Source organism: Cyanistes caeruleus, chromosome 13 (genome assembly GCF_971803275.1).
Source record: "Cyanistes caeruleus chromosome 13, bCyaCae1.hap1.1, whole genome shotgun sequence".
NCBI classification, from domain to species: domain Eukaryota; kingdom Metazoa; phylum Chordata; class Aves; order Passeriformes; family Paridae; genus Cyanistes; species Cyanistes caeruleus.
The window spans coordinates 3,295,140-3,310,490 of record NC_141713.1 but is presented as its reverse complement, the minus strand read 5'-3'; the positions used below and the strand labels follow the sequence as shown (position 1 = coordinate 3,310,490).

General features: G+C 42.4%; 1 protein-coding gene across 2 annotated transcripts in view; it reads right to left on the bottom strand.

Annotated features, from left to right (window-relative positions):
- The window catches only part of ADAMTS17 (ADAM metallopeptidase with thrombospondin type 1 motif 17), a 156,674-nt gene that overhangs the window by 52,696 nt on the left and 88,627 nt on the right, over window positions 1–15,351 (bottom strand). For both annotated transcript variants that reach the window (XM_086849571.1, XM_086849570.1), the window contains exons 11-15: window positions 13,637–13,738; window positions 12,412–12,557; window positions 10,043–10,209; window positions 9,076–9,203; window positions 228–348 (exon numbers count right to left, since the gene is read on the bottom strand). In XM_086849571.1, coding sequence (XP_086705697.1) covers window positions 228–348; window positions 9,076–9,203; window positions 10,043–10,209; window positions 12,412–12,557; window positions 13,637–13,738 — 664 coding nt within the window. The remainder of the gene's footprint in view (window positions 1–227; window positions 349–9,075; window positions 9,204–10,042; window positions 10,210–12,411; window positions 12,558–13,636; window positions 13,739–15,351) is intronic.

The following is a 15,351-nucleotide window of genomic DNA, read 5'->3' as shown; positions in this document are numbered from 1 at the left end:
AACTTCACTCAGAATTTCAGGCAGAGGCAGTGGCTGGTATCTGGGTGACTGAGTAAGAAGAAGATGGGCTTCACACTTCAAGTGAGTTTGGGTTCGTTTTGCATTTCTCAGGTGCCTCCTAGGGCTGTTTTTGTTAGGTGACTCCAGTTCAATCCAAGAAGAAGAGCTGTTACTGGTACCCCAACTCTCCTCTAGCAGGTAAGAGAACCCCACTGAGTGTTACTCACCCATGCCTTTGGTGTGGTTGAAGTCTCCTTTCACCACTTTGCAGGTTTTCCCATCGCCACTGCAGATCCCACAGCGATCCTCTTTGGCAGCCGAGCCAATGATCCCATCACATCCAATTTTCTAATGACAACAACCAGAGACCCCCATTACTTTGTTTGCAAGGTTAGAGCATCTCTAAACAGTGAGGTCAAGATTGGCATCTGACTGAAAACCTGAATGGGGAGAAAACATTGAACTTTTAATTAAACTTTTGGAATACCTGAAAAAAGACCTCATTAATCATATGGCTCATGATACCTGAAATGAAAGAGTGATTCAATGGAAGCAGGTCAGTTTCATACTTGGCCAATTTCTACCACAAGAATGCCTAAGCAATTATGAAATTTTCCACATGCTTGCACTGTAATAAGAATCAACATTCAATTGAAAAATGAACTATAAAATCTAAGTTTCACCTAAAGCTTCATTATAAAAAGTGTTCTTATCATTTTCTACACATACCTAATTTTTTTCCAATTAAAATCTACAGTTCTGCTTCCACACATGGGAAGAGTCACAATATTCTTCCTGTAGCTATTGGGATTATCACCATAATCTTCCTTATTCACAAAATATTCACAGGTTATGATGGTGAACATTCCACATTTGTAGATCTTGAGGCTGACAACACTGTCACTAATCTAAATTGTATTCTGTCCATGTAAGACCCTCAAAATGATCAGCAATTCACTCTTACAACATAAATTTCAATGAAATAAGCATTGTCATTATGCAACTTATTAGCAGAGATTGCACTATTAAAAATTAGTTTAAGATTTATTCTGTATAGATAAACAGTTTTTTGGCAAATGAGTAGCAGGACTGTCACTAGTAAGACTTATTTGAATAAAACTGTTGGGTCCCTCCCTTCTTTGCCTTCCTATGATGAAGCCAGAGGAAAGCTGGAGAGATATCTTAGGGAATGATCAAAACAACAAACATTTTGAAAACTAGGGTAAGCAGGGAAATATTAAAAGAACTTGGGCTGTTTATCTGAGCCTGTCTGCGTGTAAGCAATTCAATTTGGATGAGAACTCCAACATTCCCCTGGTTTCAGAAGACCCTGGCCACTGCATGAGTCCAGATGTACTTTAGGGATCAAAGATTGCCAGCGTTCCACTGTGTGCTGATGCAGAGCTTGTCTGGTTAAATCATTAGGGACAGACATGCTGAGAGAGGATGATCATCCTAAACACACACCAGGGAAATACTGGCATTACCTGGCACAGCACCTAAATTGGTGCACAGGAACAGCAGGAAAAAATCCATATAAATGTATAAATGGGAGTTAAAAGAGGTAGGAAGAAGATTGTGGAGTTTCTGGCAGTTGCAATTCTCAAGCCTAAATTTCACGCCCGTGTCCAACAAATAATTTTGGGATATTGAACGTGATTCTGCCCCCAGAACAGAAGGATGTCCCAGCAGTTCTCCTTCCAGGAAAATCAGGATGATTTATTAATGGGGTTGCTGAAAGGCAGCTGGAAATAAACGCCTGCCTGCCACCCTGCTGAGATACTGGAAAGGCTGTGTTTAATTTAAGGCTCTGGTGCTATCTTTTATTGTGCTGCATTGTTATTAGCACTATGTGAGCACACAGAAGAATAAAGGGAACATAATGAGTGTTGAACCACACTTATTCCCAGAGCTACATGAGGAGTCTGTAGGACTCTAACAGAGGCAGGGAAAGAATGGGGAGCTGGCAATCACATGCTTTGTATTTACGCTGGAGTTTCCCAGATAATGGGAACCAGTGTAAGCCAGCAAAGCTTGGGAAGGCCGAGTGCCCCCTCTGACACTGGGCTTCAAGACAAGCCAGTTCCTCACACCTTCACTTGGTCACTGACACCCTTTGACTCGAGAGGCCCTCTCTGAAGGGCTTGGAAAGAACCCACTGAATCCACAAATGTAACTCCCAATAGCTTTGCTGATTTTCACCTTTCATCCTCATCCTATTCCCTATGAGTGAAGGAACTGGGAATGGCCCTGGCACCCTCCTCTTCAATGGCACCATTGCTCCCATCCACGGGGCAGACTTTTCCCTCAATCCAGTCCTTGAGACTTAAAGCCTCCATCATGTTTGGGCCAGGAAATGGCTTCTTAGAAGGGAATATCTCTAAGAGAATAAAACACTTTTTTTTTTCTTGGCTTCAAGAGGAAAATTGGTGCATTCTTGCTACTTTATGGGGGAAAAATACCTTGGAAGCACTTTAGTGTTGTCTACATAAACATTAGAGCCCATTTCCCTCTCCTCAAGCCTTCCAATCATTTCCAAACTGAAAGTGCATTTAATAGCAGCACATTTAATAATAGTACATAATGAAACAGCTTTGGGTAAGATTTGACAGTGGATTCCAAAAGCTGCAAAGTCATTTAGAAACACATTGCAGTGACCACCTTGGTCACTCTGATCCTTTGAGAACTCCCCACATGGAAAATACTCTTAAAACCACCACAATGGCCACTCTTAAAACAAGTGGATCAGTGGATCAAAGGGGAAGAGACAGGATTGGAAGGGCAGAACACAGTGGCTATCACCTTTGTGGGTGCAAAGTACCTGCCACCAGTCCTTGGGCTCTTAATTGAGAGATTTCTCCAAGATGAGAAAGCCCCTGAGATTCCAGCACTGGCTGGAAAAACCATCGTGTGCATCAGCAGCTTCACACTGAAAATGTGCTCCGTGTATTACACTGCCCATCCTTGAACTGCAGAGCTGTCCTCAGCCTGCTGAAAGCTTTCCAAAATGTCAAGGCTTAATTAACCATATGCAAAGGGAAAATCCCAAGTTTCACTGCTCCAAAGTCAAGTTTTCAGAGTGCAGAAAGAATCCCTTAAAACCTAAGTAGCTCAAGGGAGTTGTTTGATCTTTGCCATCTCTCACTTGCTTTGTGTTGCTTCCTGTCCAGTCAAACCAATCAAGGTAAGGCAATTTACTGAATTAAGAAGCAGAAAGGGCAAGCTTTACATTCTGAAGAAAGACCATGTAAATAACAGTAACATCTCGTGTATTTTCTGACCCAAGAGTTATCCTGCAGATGAGCAGACCGAGTCCATGGACCAGCCCATCCAGCAATTGCTGGATACTTTCAGTTCTGTCAGTCTTGAATGGACTGGTGAGAAGGGAAGCAGCTTTAAAACATGGGAATGCTGGCAAGAAACATGAAAATAAGTCTTTTAGGGCTTCAAGTCCTCAGCATGGACAGTCAGAAATGTATCCACAGGTTTCTTAAGGCTTTTCCTCCCAGGCAGTCTCCTACTCTGACACCACATTTTGGAACTAGCCACTGACCTTTAAATTGGCAGGTAACTGCACATTTGCTGAGCCAAAGGCTTGAAATTAATTTTCTTTAAGCTGATATCTCCATCTACCCTTCCTTCTCTCCCCCCGCTTCTTCTCATTTTTATAATTAAACATCTGAAAGTACAGCTTGTTGGGTGGTATTTCCAGCTTCAGTCATAGCTGGCTCCAGCATAGGAAAACTCTTCTCTTTTGAATACATATCACTTGGATTGTTCTGTGTGAACTATTCTCTGTATTGCTTGGACATTTTTTAATGATATTTTTATTTGTATTTTCAATGGCTGTGAAAGAGCTCAATTGATACAGCTTGTGAGGGTATGTTTTGCTACATAAATACAATTATTTTTGTTATATACACCCACTCTGTTCAAGAAATGACATTGTAGACTCACAAAACTGTAATGCTTCCCATATGTTGAACTAACTGGATGTCTCAATGGATCAAATACAAATATTGATGCAACATGTGCCACTTTACAAATTAATCATGTACAAAGCAGGCTGGTTATGACAGATTCATCTACACTGCCAACTCTTTTTGTCCATAATATCCAATGTCCACTGATACCTCCAGGGATGGACCACATGAAACAGGAATTTACAGATGTGAGCAAGTGACATTCAGATCTGAGGGGAAGAGAATTCTTATTTTCCTTGTTTTAAATGCTGTCCCTGTGGAGGATTGTGGGTGGCTGTCAGGGCTGGGTGAGGTGAGTCTAGGACCCTAATCAAGCAGCTCATCTCTGAGCTCATCTCCAATTTCTGTTCCACAACAAATTTTGTGCTAATGATTGGAGTCCACGTAGGAGTTAGTTCAGCAAATATCCTGTCATTTCCCAGGCCTTCAGATTTTGTCTGAATCAGAGCAGCTCTGCTGGATCAGGAGTTAAGACATCTCCTATTTTAAATCAGTGTTATCTCATCTGCATTAGATCTGCAATGTCACCTGCCACTGACTTTGTGCTTAGATCCCTCAGCAGCTCATGGGGGTGTTAGACACAATAATTCTTGATTTTTCACATACAGATATTGAAGGTTATGTGTTAAAACCTCTGTGTTCATGAGAGAACATGCAAATAATACAAAGCTCTTTCCCATCCCAGGAATTCCTTTGCTTCTGTTCTATTATATGCTTTCCATGGGATAACATGGAAGAAAAATTGGAGGAAATAGCATGGGGTATTTCTTCATACCCCACTGCAAAGTACACCACAAAGTACTAAGCTATTGACAAAGACTTGGTTTTATCACTATGCCTTACTCACCAAAATCCCTGATACTCTTTATAACCTCAGATTACATTGCTACAGATCCAGACACAGAAAAAAACCAACAAAAAGGCAATTATACAACAGGTTTCTGTAGTTCAGACAATCCTTCTGGATTTTGTGCACATGCACTAAATAATTTATCAAAGTTCAGTGCTAAGCCAAGTTGTTGTATGGAGACAAGCTACCCAGTCTGGAACATCTTGTACCACAGTTTGTAATGCAGGAATATGAATAATACATGGAAAATACTCAAGAGAGGAGACAAAGCCAGAACTGCAGGCATCAATCAAATTCAAAAAGTGGGTACTAAGTATGTAAAAAACTGTTTGCCAGCAGCAGATCCAGTAGACAACATCAATTTCTCCTCTGCCACCTGTGGCACTCTGTCTGACACTGCCTGTCCAATCTGCAGAAGCTGTTTTTAAAAATCTGTCCATTTTCCAATTTCTGCTCCCCTTTCATAGAGTGTGACAATCACTTTGAGAAGAAAGTAGTTCCGTAACAATTTTGTTGTGCCAGGACAGTCTAATATGTGGTTTATTATCATTAAACATACTGTGGATTCACCAGCCAGTTGAAAGGAGGTGTGATATGACAAAACACTCATGAGAAAACTGCAGGCAGAGCCAAAATATCTTCACCTCTTAAATTGTTAAATCACAGCAAAGACTGCCCTTGATCTCTAGCCCAGTCCTGCTATACAGGAGGTCTCTCTTTTCACAGAGTCCTTAGATTACATCCTGAAGCACAATCTGTAGCCCTCACTGGAAAGTTCTCATGCTGTCATGAGGCTCAGACTAATCCTCCTTTGAGAAAAGCCAGCACAAGGTCACGTGCATCATAACAGTCAGCTGAGCAGCTTGTCTTCTCCTCGCCCCTCTGCTCTGTGACATCTGACACTTTTTTTAGCTCCACTACTGCCAGCAGTTTTGAATTAACCTCAACAGCACAGAGCAAAGCTGAGGGGTTAGCTGTAAGGGGTTAGAAAGTGCCCTGCTCTCATGAGTGTTCTCTCATCAAACACACACCTCACAGGCCCAGGGAAGAACAAAATCCCAAGGGAATCCTCTCCCTGAAAGCCATTTGTCACTTGAAGAGAAATAGGAGAAAATGGACCCAGTGTGGGGTGCAGCTGCCCTATTCCACCTTCCCCATGGCTGCAGTGTCCATGACAGGGAAAGCAAACTGCTGCAAAGCCTAAATAAGCACTCACCCTCCTCCTCCTCCAACACACCAGGCTGCTCTTGTTCTCCAGCCTGCTACAGATTTTCTGTCTCTGAAAAATCTCTGGAGAAAATAAATTCTCTTTCCTAGAAGACCATGTTGCATTTTGAGGAGAAAAGGTCAAAGACCTATATACACTTTGAACAGGGATATAATTTACCCAGAGCGTGGTAAGAAATGGTGTATTTGAAATGTTCAGCCTCCAAAACAAATCAACAAGGAAGAAATTGAATTAAGACCTTATGATTAATCTCAAAAACAAGGAGTAAGGCTAGAAAAAGTCTAGGTGATTTAAGAACCCCTATGCTAAATTTAGGGCTGGCTTTCCTCTTTGGTGCTTCTATGCAAGATCAAAGTAATAACCAAGTTGACTCACTCCAGCTGCCTTCAGGTGTAAGGGAAAAATACAGGGATGCTGCTGCTTTTGATGATTTTGTTTCAGGGATAGTGAGGCTGACACCACAGGCTTCACTGACACCTTTTAGATTTGAGTTCAGCTTTAAAGTGAAAGTGTAGTAACTTCACAAAGTATAACTGAAGGAAAATTCCCTTAGTGCCCAAATATTTGGGCATTTTGAGGCTTCAGAGAATCTGTTCCTGCTTTCCTTCTCAAAACCCTCCTCTCCTTGTAACAGTTTCTCCTCTGCCATGTTCATCTACATTCATTCATCATCCAAGGACGATTCATGAGCTGCATTTAGGAGCATCTAATGAAGGAAGAAGATCTATTACATTTCCTGGGCTAGATGTTCACAGGCAATGGTTATTAATTTGTCTGTTGCACTGACAATGTGTCATTCCTGCCTTTGAGAGCCTCTAACTAGAAGGATTACATAAGAAAATAAATAACAGTAATACCACCCTCTGATTTCAGCACTTATTCTCTTCTCCAGGCCCCCTGCAATGCTTATTGCTTGGCTTTGTCTACGCTGGATAAAGAAACAAGGAGAGGAGTAATTAAATGAATATGGCAATTAAATTGGTTTAATAGGCAGCTAGTTAGACAAGTATCTGTGGCAATGGGGTACACAGGCACATATGGCAATTCTCAGTACTGCATACATGGCAGAGAAGTATTATAAATGAGTTCACAGGGCTTTCAAATCTGCTCGGCTTGAACTGATCATTTCAATTTTTTTCTCAGCCAGATGCAAATGGACTGAATGTTCTGCAGCTGTCATCACCTCTCTGCACAGTTAAAGGCAGTTGCCCCCGACTCAGAGTGCAATTTGCTTTTCGTGATGTACCTCCAGTACTCTGTGCTCATAAAGGAATTCATTTGGAGGGAGCTGGCTACTGATCCCCCCTGGATGAAAGAAGCATTCCTTGCCATGATGTCTGATTTACCATTTGTGGCAGTTCTGAAGGTTTGGAGCAATAAAACTGGCCAGCCCAGAGTAATGGTCAATGGCACACAGCTGGAGATGCACAGCTGGCCTGACTATAAAAGGTTATTAATGAGGTTTTTCTTTGCTTTTTCAGATATAGCCAAAAACAGGGAAAAATTAAGTAACTTCGGATGCACCATGAACCTGGCTCTATGTGCAAAGCACTTTGTATTATAAAGAATCAAACTTGTAGTGGCTCCCCAGACTGTTGCTATTCATAGGAATAAATTAGAGTGAATTAAAAATGTCTCTTCAGCATCGTTTGTTAAGAAAAAGTGGGAAGTGTCTCCTGCAGCAGTGCAAAATTACATCCAAAGATTTTTCACTTCTCACTTTGCATTGCTATTAGTAAAGCTGCTTTATGCCCCCAAAGCCTCTCTCACATTCAGGTGAGCATTGTGTTCATTTATCTCCCTAACTGGAAGGCTCAAAGCAATAAAACTTGGCATTTCTTAACCATTCACAGAAATCAGAAATAATGCCAAATCTGGTGTGCCCTGTGCCCCCAGGGAAAACCAGTGAAGTTAGTGGAAATAAGGGTGATGCTAAAAAGCTGTTCTGGTGGATACAGCGTGCTGGTTAATACCAGGAAGATCAACTCCTACCACAGGATACAAACTTAGATAAGGAGAAACTTAAAGGGAAGAACTGCCAGGAAGAATGTAGCCAAGTGAATTGTATTTTCCACCACTGTGGTGTGTGGAGCACACTTTGAACACGTATTCCATGATCACGAAAAAGGAAACTCATGAAGAGTCTGCCCTGTCAAACTGTCCATGACAAATGACCTGAACCCATCAGCAGGAGCAACTCCAAACAACTTCCTGTCTTTTATGATCTTTAAATACACATTTTCTCATCTCCCTTCCTTTGTCCAAACGTTAAATCTCCATCTTAAATGGGTCTACACAACTCCATTGACTTTTTAAGGAACCTGAAGCACCAGCTCTAACAGCTACCCTCCTGAGCATCCAATACATTACAAAGTCCCAGTAAACCATTAACTTTATTACAGAGATCTCCCACACCTCATTTTGGGTCGCTGTGTAATTTGGTTAGAGAGAAATAATCATTGCAATAGTTATAGGCCACCACTCTAAGGGAAAGAGAATTGTATCTGAAGACTCTGGCTCATGTAGCTGCAGGAGCCAAGAAGCAACTGGTACTGAAAAGCTCCCTCAATACTTCTAAGAAGGAACCAGGTGGACTGGAAAGCATCATGATTCCGGCAAGATAATGCTTGTAACAGGCTGGTGACAAATTGTAAGCTGATTTGCAGCTTCAGTGCTTTTATCAGTGATTCCTCTAATAGCCAAAAAAGAGCAATTAAACAGGCCAGACTTCCCTTCCAATCTGCCCCCCTCACAGAAGTCCCTTTTCTCAAGGACCCAAGCCATGCACACAAGCAAATGTGATTTTTGGGCACTCCCAGCTGTGCAGGAATAATATCATACCTCGGGCATTCAGCACAATTCTCAGACCAACACACAGGGCCATGGAGCACTTGTAGTGGGCCTGGTAAAACAGGGTTGTCCCCTCCCCTCAGGGACAGCCTCCCAGCCACCCACACAGTGCTGCCCCAGACTGAACCTAACACTAGAAATAGAACAAGAGAAAGCTACTCCACCTGGCACTTGCCATGTACACAGAGGTCTGTCTCGTAAGGCCCACAGGGAGTTCCATCCAGGACTCTGTCTGTCACCAGCACTGGAGAATCCTTGCCAAGTGGGGAGCAGAAAAGCTCGCACGGCTTATCTGGGAAAAGAAATGTAACAACCACCCTTGGGAACAGCACAAACAAGTGTTTGAGCCAATGGTGATGCATTCTCTACATGAATGGATTTGGATATCTCATCTTTGAAGGAACATGGGGTTTTCAGTTTAGGCCTGTCATTTCCCCACTTTAAAATATCACTGTTTCAAGGGTTACGTTGATGAGACTGGGCTTTAACAACACAGAAAACCAATTAGTCAATATACTTTTGTGCATCTGTTTGTGAAGGGATGATGTTTGTTACAGGGAACATTCATCAGTCTGATAAGAATGAACAAGTCATTGTGTCTCACAAAATTCAGGCTATAGCCAGTGATTTTAGAACAAGTTCTCCAGACCATTTCAAATCCCACCAACATCTGGTTGAACAGCAGATGAACAGCAAGATCCAGCAGAGGAAGCATTAAAGGACTGTAGGTGAGACAGGCAATCATGCTGAGATGCCCCAAAGTGACATAAATTTAAAAATGTCACAGGGAATCCACCTTTTTTTTTTATCAGTTCAAACTAACTGCAACCTTGTACTGTTTAAATTCCCAACTCTCTGACTCCCAGTGTGAAATTCCCAACTTCAGACTGGGAATCAAGTTAAGGCACTTTTCTCCCAGTATTTCAAAAAGATGCATTGCCAACTCTATGTTCTATTAAGAAGGCTAAAGGAACAGCAGGGCAACACCAAGAACAATTAACTGTAATTAGTCTTTCAGCTGTAGCTAAAGGGGGCCTATTGCAGCCTTCTCACCAACAATGGGAGCCCTGCAGATGAGAAACTGCAGTGAAAGAACAGCGAGGAATTACAGAGGGAGATGAAAAAACTCACCATCCACGATGACAGCTGTCAGGAGGCTTTTCTTCTTGTTGGTGTACCTGTCATGGGCCTGGCACTGCTGGTCCCTGAAGCTGGGCACCCCTTTGGGGCAGGGCAGGTTCTCACACACTGTGTGCTCCACGCTGGCCCCCCGACAATTCTTCCCACCTGGCCCTGGGCTGCAGTGGGGAACAAAACCAGGGTCAGCCATTTTCCAAATGTTCCATCTTCCCTCTCCCACCCTTGCTTTGCCCCTGGCTTCAAACATTCCTGAGGATGGGGACACAGCAGACATCTCTTCAGCATGTGTCCTACTTGCAATTTAAATACCACAGAAGCAGCTATAACCTGTACTGTAAGCAGGGTATCCAGAAACAAACCTGTGCTGCAGATAATCTCCATCCATGAAATCCATGCCATTCAATATATTTGTTTTCTAAACATACAGGAAAGGCCACTAATGCAACATCAGAATTAAGCACCTGCAAAATCTATCTGTTTTTATTTATGAATCCCCAGAGAAGAAGGAAAACTCAAACTCTCAGCAATAACCTGTATTTTCTCTGCAAAATAAAACAAAATACAAACAGAAAACCACGAGTAAGCATGGAATCTAGAATTCCAGGTCCCAAGCCTTGTACTTATGAGCTCAAGCACTGCCTGGGATTTCCAATAAACAGAGCAATCCAAGACCACCCTGGCCCATGTCTAAAACAGTGACTGAATAAGATCTCCTGGTAGGCAACTCCACAGCCACCTTTTATTGTATTTATGTCAAGAGAATCCACCCACTAATGGAACTGAAGAAATCAAAGCCCACTTATGCTGCTCTGACCCTTTTACATGACAAGAGGGGACTGGAGAAGGGATGCTCATTTTAAGGCAATGGTTTTCTCCTCAGTCCAACTGTACGACAACAGCCCAAAGCCGAGACAGGAACACAAGGCAGTACAACTCAAAAACCAAATCAAACAGTGAAGCAACTGGTTTAAAAATACTGATAGTCCCACAGGCACAAGAGTCAGCTGGCAGGAACAGAGATTCCTGTAAAAAAAAAAAATCCCAAGACCAAATATATACAAAATAAAAGATAGATCCCTTAGCCAGTATTTTTGGACAGTGAATAAACCAGCTGCAGAAGTGGGCTGAGGCCAGGAATTTGAAGCAAAAGAAGATCACGTGTGTATTTCCAGCCAAGAATGTATATGAGCAAGAGAATTTTAAAATCAGTGTGCAGTGTTGGAAGGAGCATTTCCTGTAATTTAAGGAACGATGATGAATGGATTTAGGTTTGGTCAGCACTGTAGCTGACAGCAAAGAAACCAGCTCAGTCCTCTTTTCAGGAAGATGAGCTGGTAAAAATCAAATCCGGATATTATAGACATGCAACTGCAGCTCAGATAAGGAGAGGAATAAACAAAAATATCCTTTTCACATGATTACAGGTCAACAGCAGCAACTGTGAGCCTATCCATCATCTAGGCATATCTTTGAAGTGACTGTGTTTCTAAGCAGAATTTCAGCCCAAATTTAAAAATAAAAGCTTTGGGTACTTTGTGTGTAGAAGAAAACATTAAATCTGAATAAAGTCAGAGATACCCCACTTGGAGGGCTGCTCCCAAACACCATTAAAAATCCCAAGTGGTGGCCAGTTAAATGGCACCATTGTAACCTCTTCAGGACTCCAGAACGATGAAGAACCTCTCAGATAGGCCTCAACAAACCTGAGGGATGAAAGATAACACCTACATTTCATTCTGAATCAGAAAAAATCCCAGCCCACGCAGAGAGCATCGGCTTGTTTGTAGTCCTTTGTTAGCTCCTTGTGCAGAAGCTAAACAGCACCCGGGGCTTTCTGCAAGCATGAAAACCTTCCTGTTCTTATGCAGCACATCCTGACCTACAGAGCATCTCAAGAGGCTTTGCCAACACAGCTCTGGGACACTCTGATCATTGTTAACCACTGCACTGCTCCCCAACCCCAGAGCAGACATCCCCTGCAAAACTCATCTCCAAGGCACATTGGCTCACTTTGATCTGTAGATCCAGATCAGCCCCTCCTCATTCACTGGAGGGGATGCTGGAAGGGAAACAGAGCATCAGTTTTTCTGCAAAACTTGTATATAGTTCAGCTGTATCTCCCTTTGAATCACTGCAATGGGACACTCCCAAAGATGACTCTTTAAGCCACTTCCACAGAACCTACTTCAAGTCACTCCACGATTCTGACCTGGTCATCACAGCTTGTGAATGAGAAATTTCTCAGGGCTTCTGCACAACTCTGCTGCCCATTTTTCCCCTGTACTCTTGCAGCAAGGGTTGCCCAAGAGGGAAAAGGCTGCCAGTACAGCAAAAGGAGCCAGGATGGTGTGAGGACTTACGGGGGGTTGTCACATTTCCGCTGCCTGAAGCGCACCCCGGTTCCGCACGTCCGGCTGCACATGCTCCACTGGCTCCACACGCTCCAGTCCCCATCCACGTGCTCAGGGATGGGGGTTTTACTGACACACTCCCCAGCTCGGCACCACTGCAAGGCAATCCGGTTAGCACAGCCTGGGAAGAAGCCCTGACCTTGCACAGACACATTTAAAAGGATGTCTGAGGGATTGCAACAAGTCCACGTTTATGAGTTCTAGGGATTCGAGGCTTTGGTGAGAAGGCAGTAGGAGAAGGAGGAAGGAGGAGGTGAAATGTAGAAATGTAAGTGTCACTCTCAACAAGCCCCTGAAGGGAGTTCTGTCATTAAAAAAGCAATCACAGGACTGAGTCCCTTACTTTATAAAGCAGATAATTATCTAAGTACTAAGACTTAAAGCCCCACGATTCACAAAAATAGTCCAAGAAATTATACCCCAAAGCAATGCCTTCATCAGCACTGATCCCAGTCTGTATAAAATGACTGAAGTATTTTGGACCTACCTTGGCTAAACCCCCAAACCCCTCTGATTCTAATAGGTTGTTCTGGCTCCTGACCAAGCAGCAAACTTGGCCTGTCCAGGATGTGACACAGTGAGCACTGCTAAGAAACCTTACGAAAGAGTCCCCAGGACTCCTTCAGTTAGAAAAAGATGGGCCTAAAATCCCTTTTTTTTTTTCCAGTTCCTTGTCATGGTTTCCAGGACCCAGTTTTTCTTGTCATTGTTTAACTTTATTTGCAAGCAAAGAAAAGGTTCCAATCCTTGATTTCAGCCACCAGCTTTTTAATTTTACCCTTTCTCACCTCCCCAGCTATACCATAGACAAAAAAAAATTAGTCCAAAACCAGTAAGTAGGAGGCTGAGAGTTACCAAACCAATCAAGTTCCAAAAAATACATATATAAATAAATACAGGAAATTATACTACAAAAAAAATAGAACCTCACTGTATTTGAGCTCAATTATTTTAAGCTACTTGTAGAAACTTTTAGGTTTTTAAGAAGCCTCTTTTCCTTTCCCCATCTTTTGCCACTCCCCAAATGTCAGGCTAAATCCTCTGCACACTTTCTACCACAAACACAACCCAGAACACAACCAGCTATGGGTTTATGGCAAATACAGAACATCTTGGAAACATTATTCCCAATGCTGGGAAACAAAAAGTGACTGCTGCTGAGCACTCTGATTACCTTGTCTGCGCCACATTCGGTGCCATCCAGAGGGGGGTCCAACTTTGTTTTACAGGATGTGTCTCCTTCCACCAGGCACCAGAGCCCAGCACACATCAAATGCTGCAATCACAAAGCAAGAAGGTGCAGTTAATACTTTTGGAGATGCCAGCCATCATTATGGGATACACTTCAAAGCTCAGACAGTCTTTCTCAAGTGAATCCAGAGGCATTCAGTTGGTTTGGGAGCAATTATTTTTTAAGGGTTGATTGGCATTAAGTGGTGAGGCTGAAAACATGAAAGAGATTGATGGATGCCACTGGAACAATAGTAGGAACAATACCTACCCCAAACAAAAAGTGTGCTATTTAAACAGATTTCTTTTCACAAGAATAAATCTGATCCATTAAAAAGGAATCCTATATGGGAGGCCATGTTGGGTGCTTTGGAACCATGCCAAAGATGGTTAGGTGTCCAAGATGCTTAATTACTCCTATTTTTAGAAAAAGATACTCAAGTAACTGCAGCTGGTGGTACCAATAATCAGGCAGCAATGCCCCTGGGGAGAAGGTGGAATGAGATAGAGGAAAGGATGTCATGGTGTGCTGTACAGCAGAAGAGGAACTTGGTGACAGGCAGAGTAAAAGACTGGGAATATCCTGGAGATCATTCCCCAGTGCTGCTGCTCTGCTCAGCCAGTATGTGCTGCAGGGATCTCAGCGCTGACCACAACATTGTGACCTGCCGGATCAAAACATTTTCAGAATTTAAGAAAAAGCATCAGGAAAAGGAACCTTTGCATCAATAACATTTTCCACAGCATCCACCATGCTTTGCATTCCATGGAAGTGGATGAGTTCAGTACAGTGCTACATAGCTGAGTACCAAAAGAACAACAAAGAAGAGTTACATTTCTTTCCACTATTGTTCACATTTCAATGTAATGGTAAAAAGATGAGAAACCTAACTCTAGTGCCAGCTGGTCTTGTCAAGATTTATTGCACCTCATTAAATAGTTGAGTCAACATGCTTCAGCCTCATGGTTCTTCCCCAATGTAATGTAAGAGACTGTGGGTGCATGTGTGTTTTGTGTACAGGCATGTTGGTATGTCTCTATAAAACGGATCATGTCTTTATGAAACAGATCTGTACAAGAGAGGGTGCAGACAAGATAAATCCCAGTCCCAGCGATGATGTAGAACATACTGAAACAAAATAGTTATCACAGCAGTATCTGCATCCTGCTCCATTTCCACGTTTCTTTCTGGAAAGAGGATTTTGCACTATTTAAACCCAAAGAACATTCACAAAAACTGGAGGCAGACAGCACAATTCAGCATCTGTATTAACCACAATGCAGAAAGTCATTGTAAAACAAACAAACAAGCAACAGCAAATACTCCAGGGAAACCTAAATCAATGAATTTTCAAGACATTTTCTCTGAACAAATAGAGCATATGGGAAAATATCAGTCTTTAGTAATTTTGACTAAATGACTGTGACTAATTAGTGGTTTACCCACAGCTCTGAAAGCACTTAAGCACTAATTAGCCATGAGGACATCAGACACTGTTTTATTGATAGGTATACTGAGGCAGAAGGATTGACAAGGCAGAGATTTCAGAGCTTTCTGAGAAATTCATTGTTCCACCCCATAACTCTCAGATTCTCAACCCCCTGCCTTCTGGGGAGGACTGAAATAAAAAAAAGTACTTCAATTAACCATCCATAAGC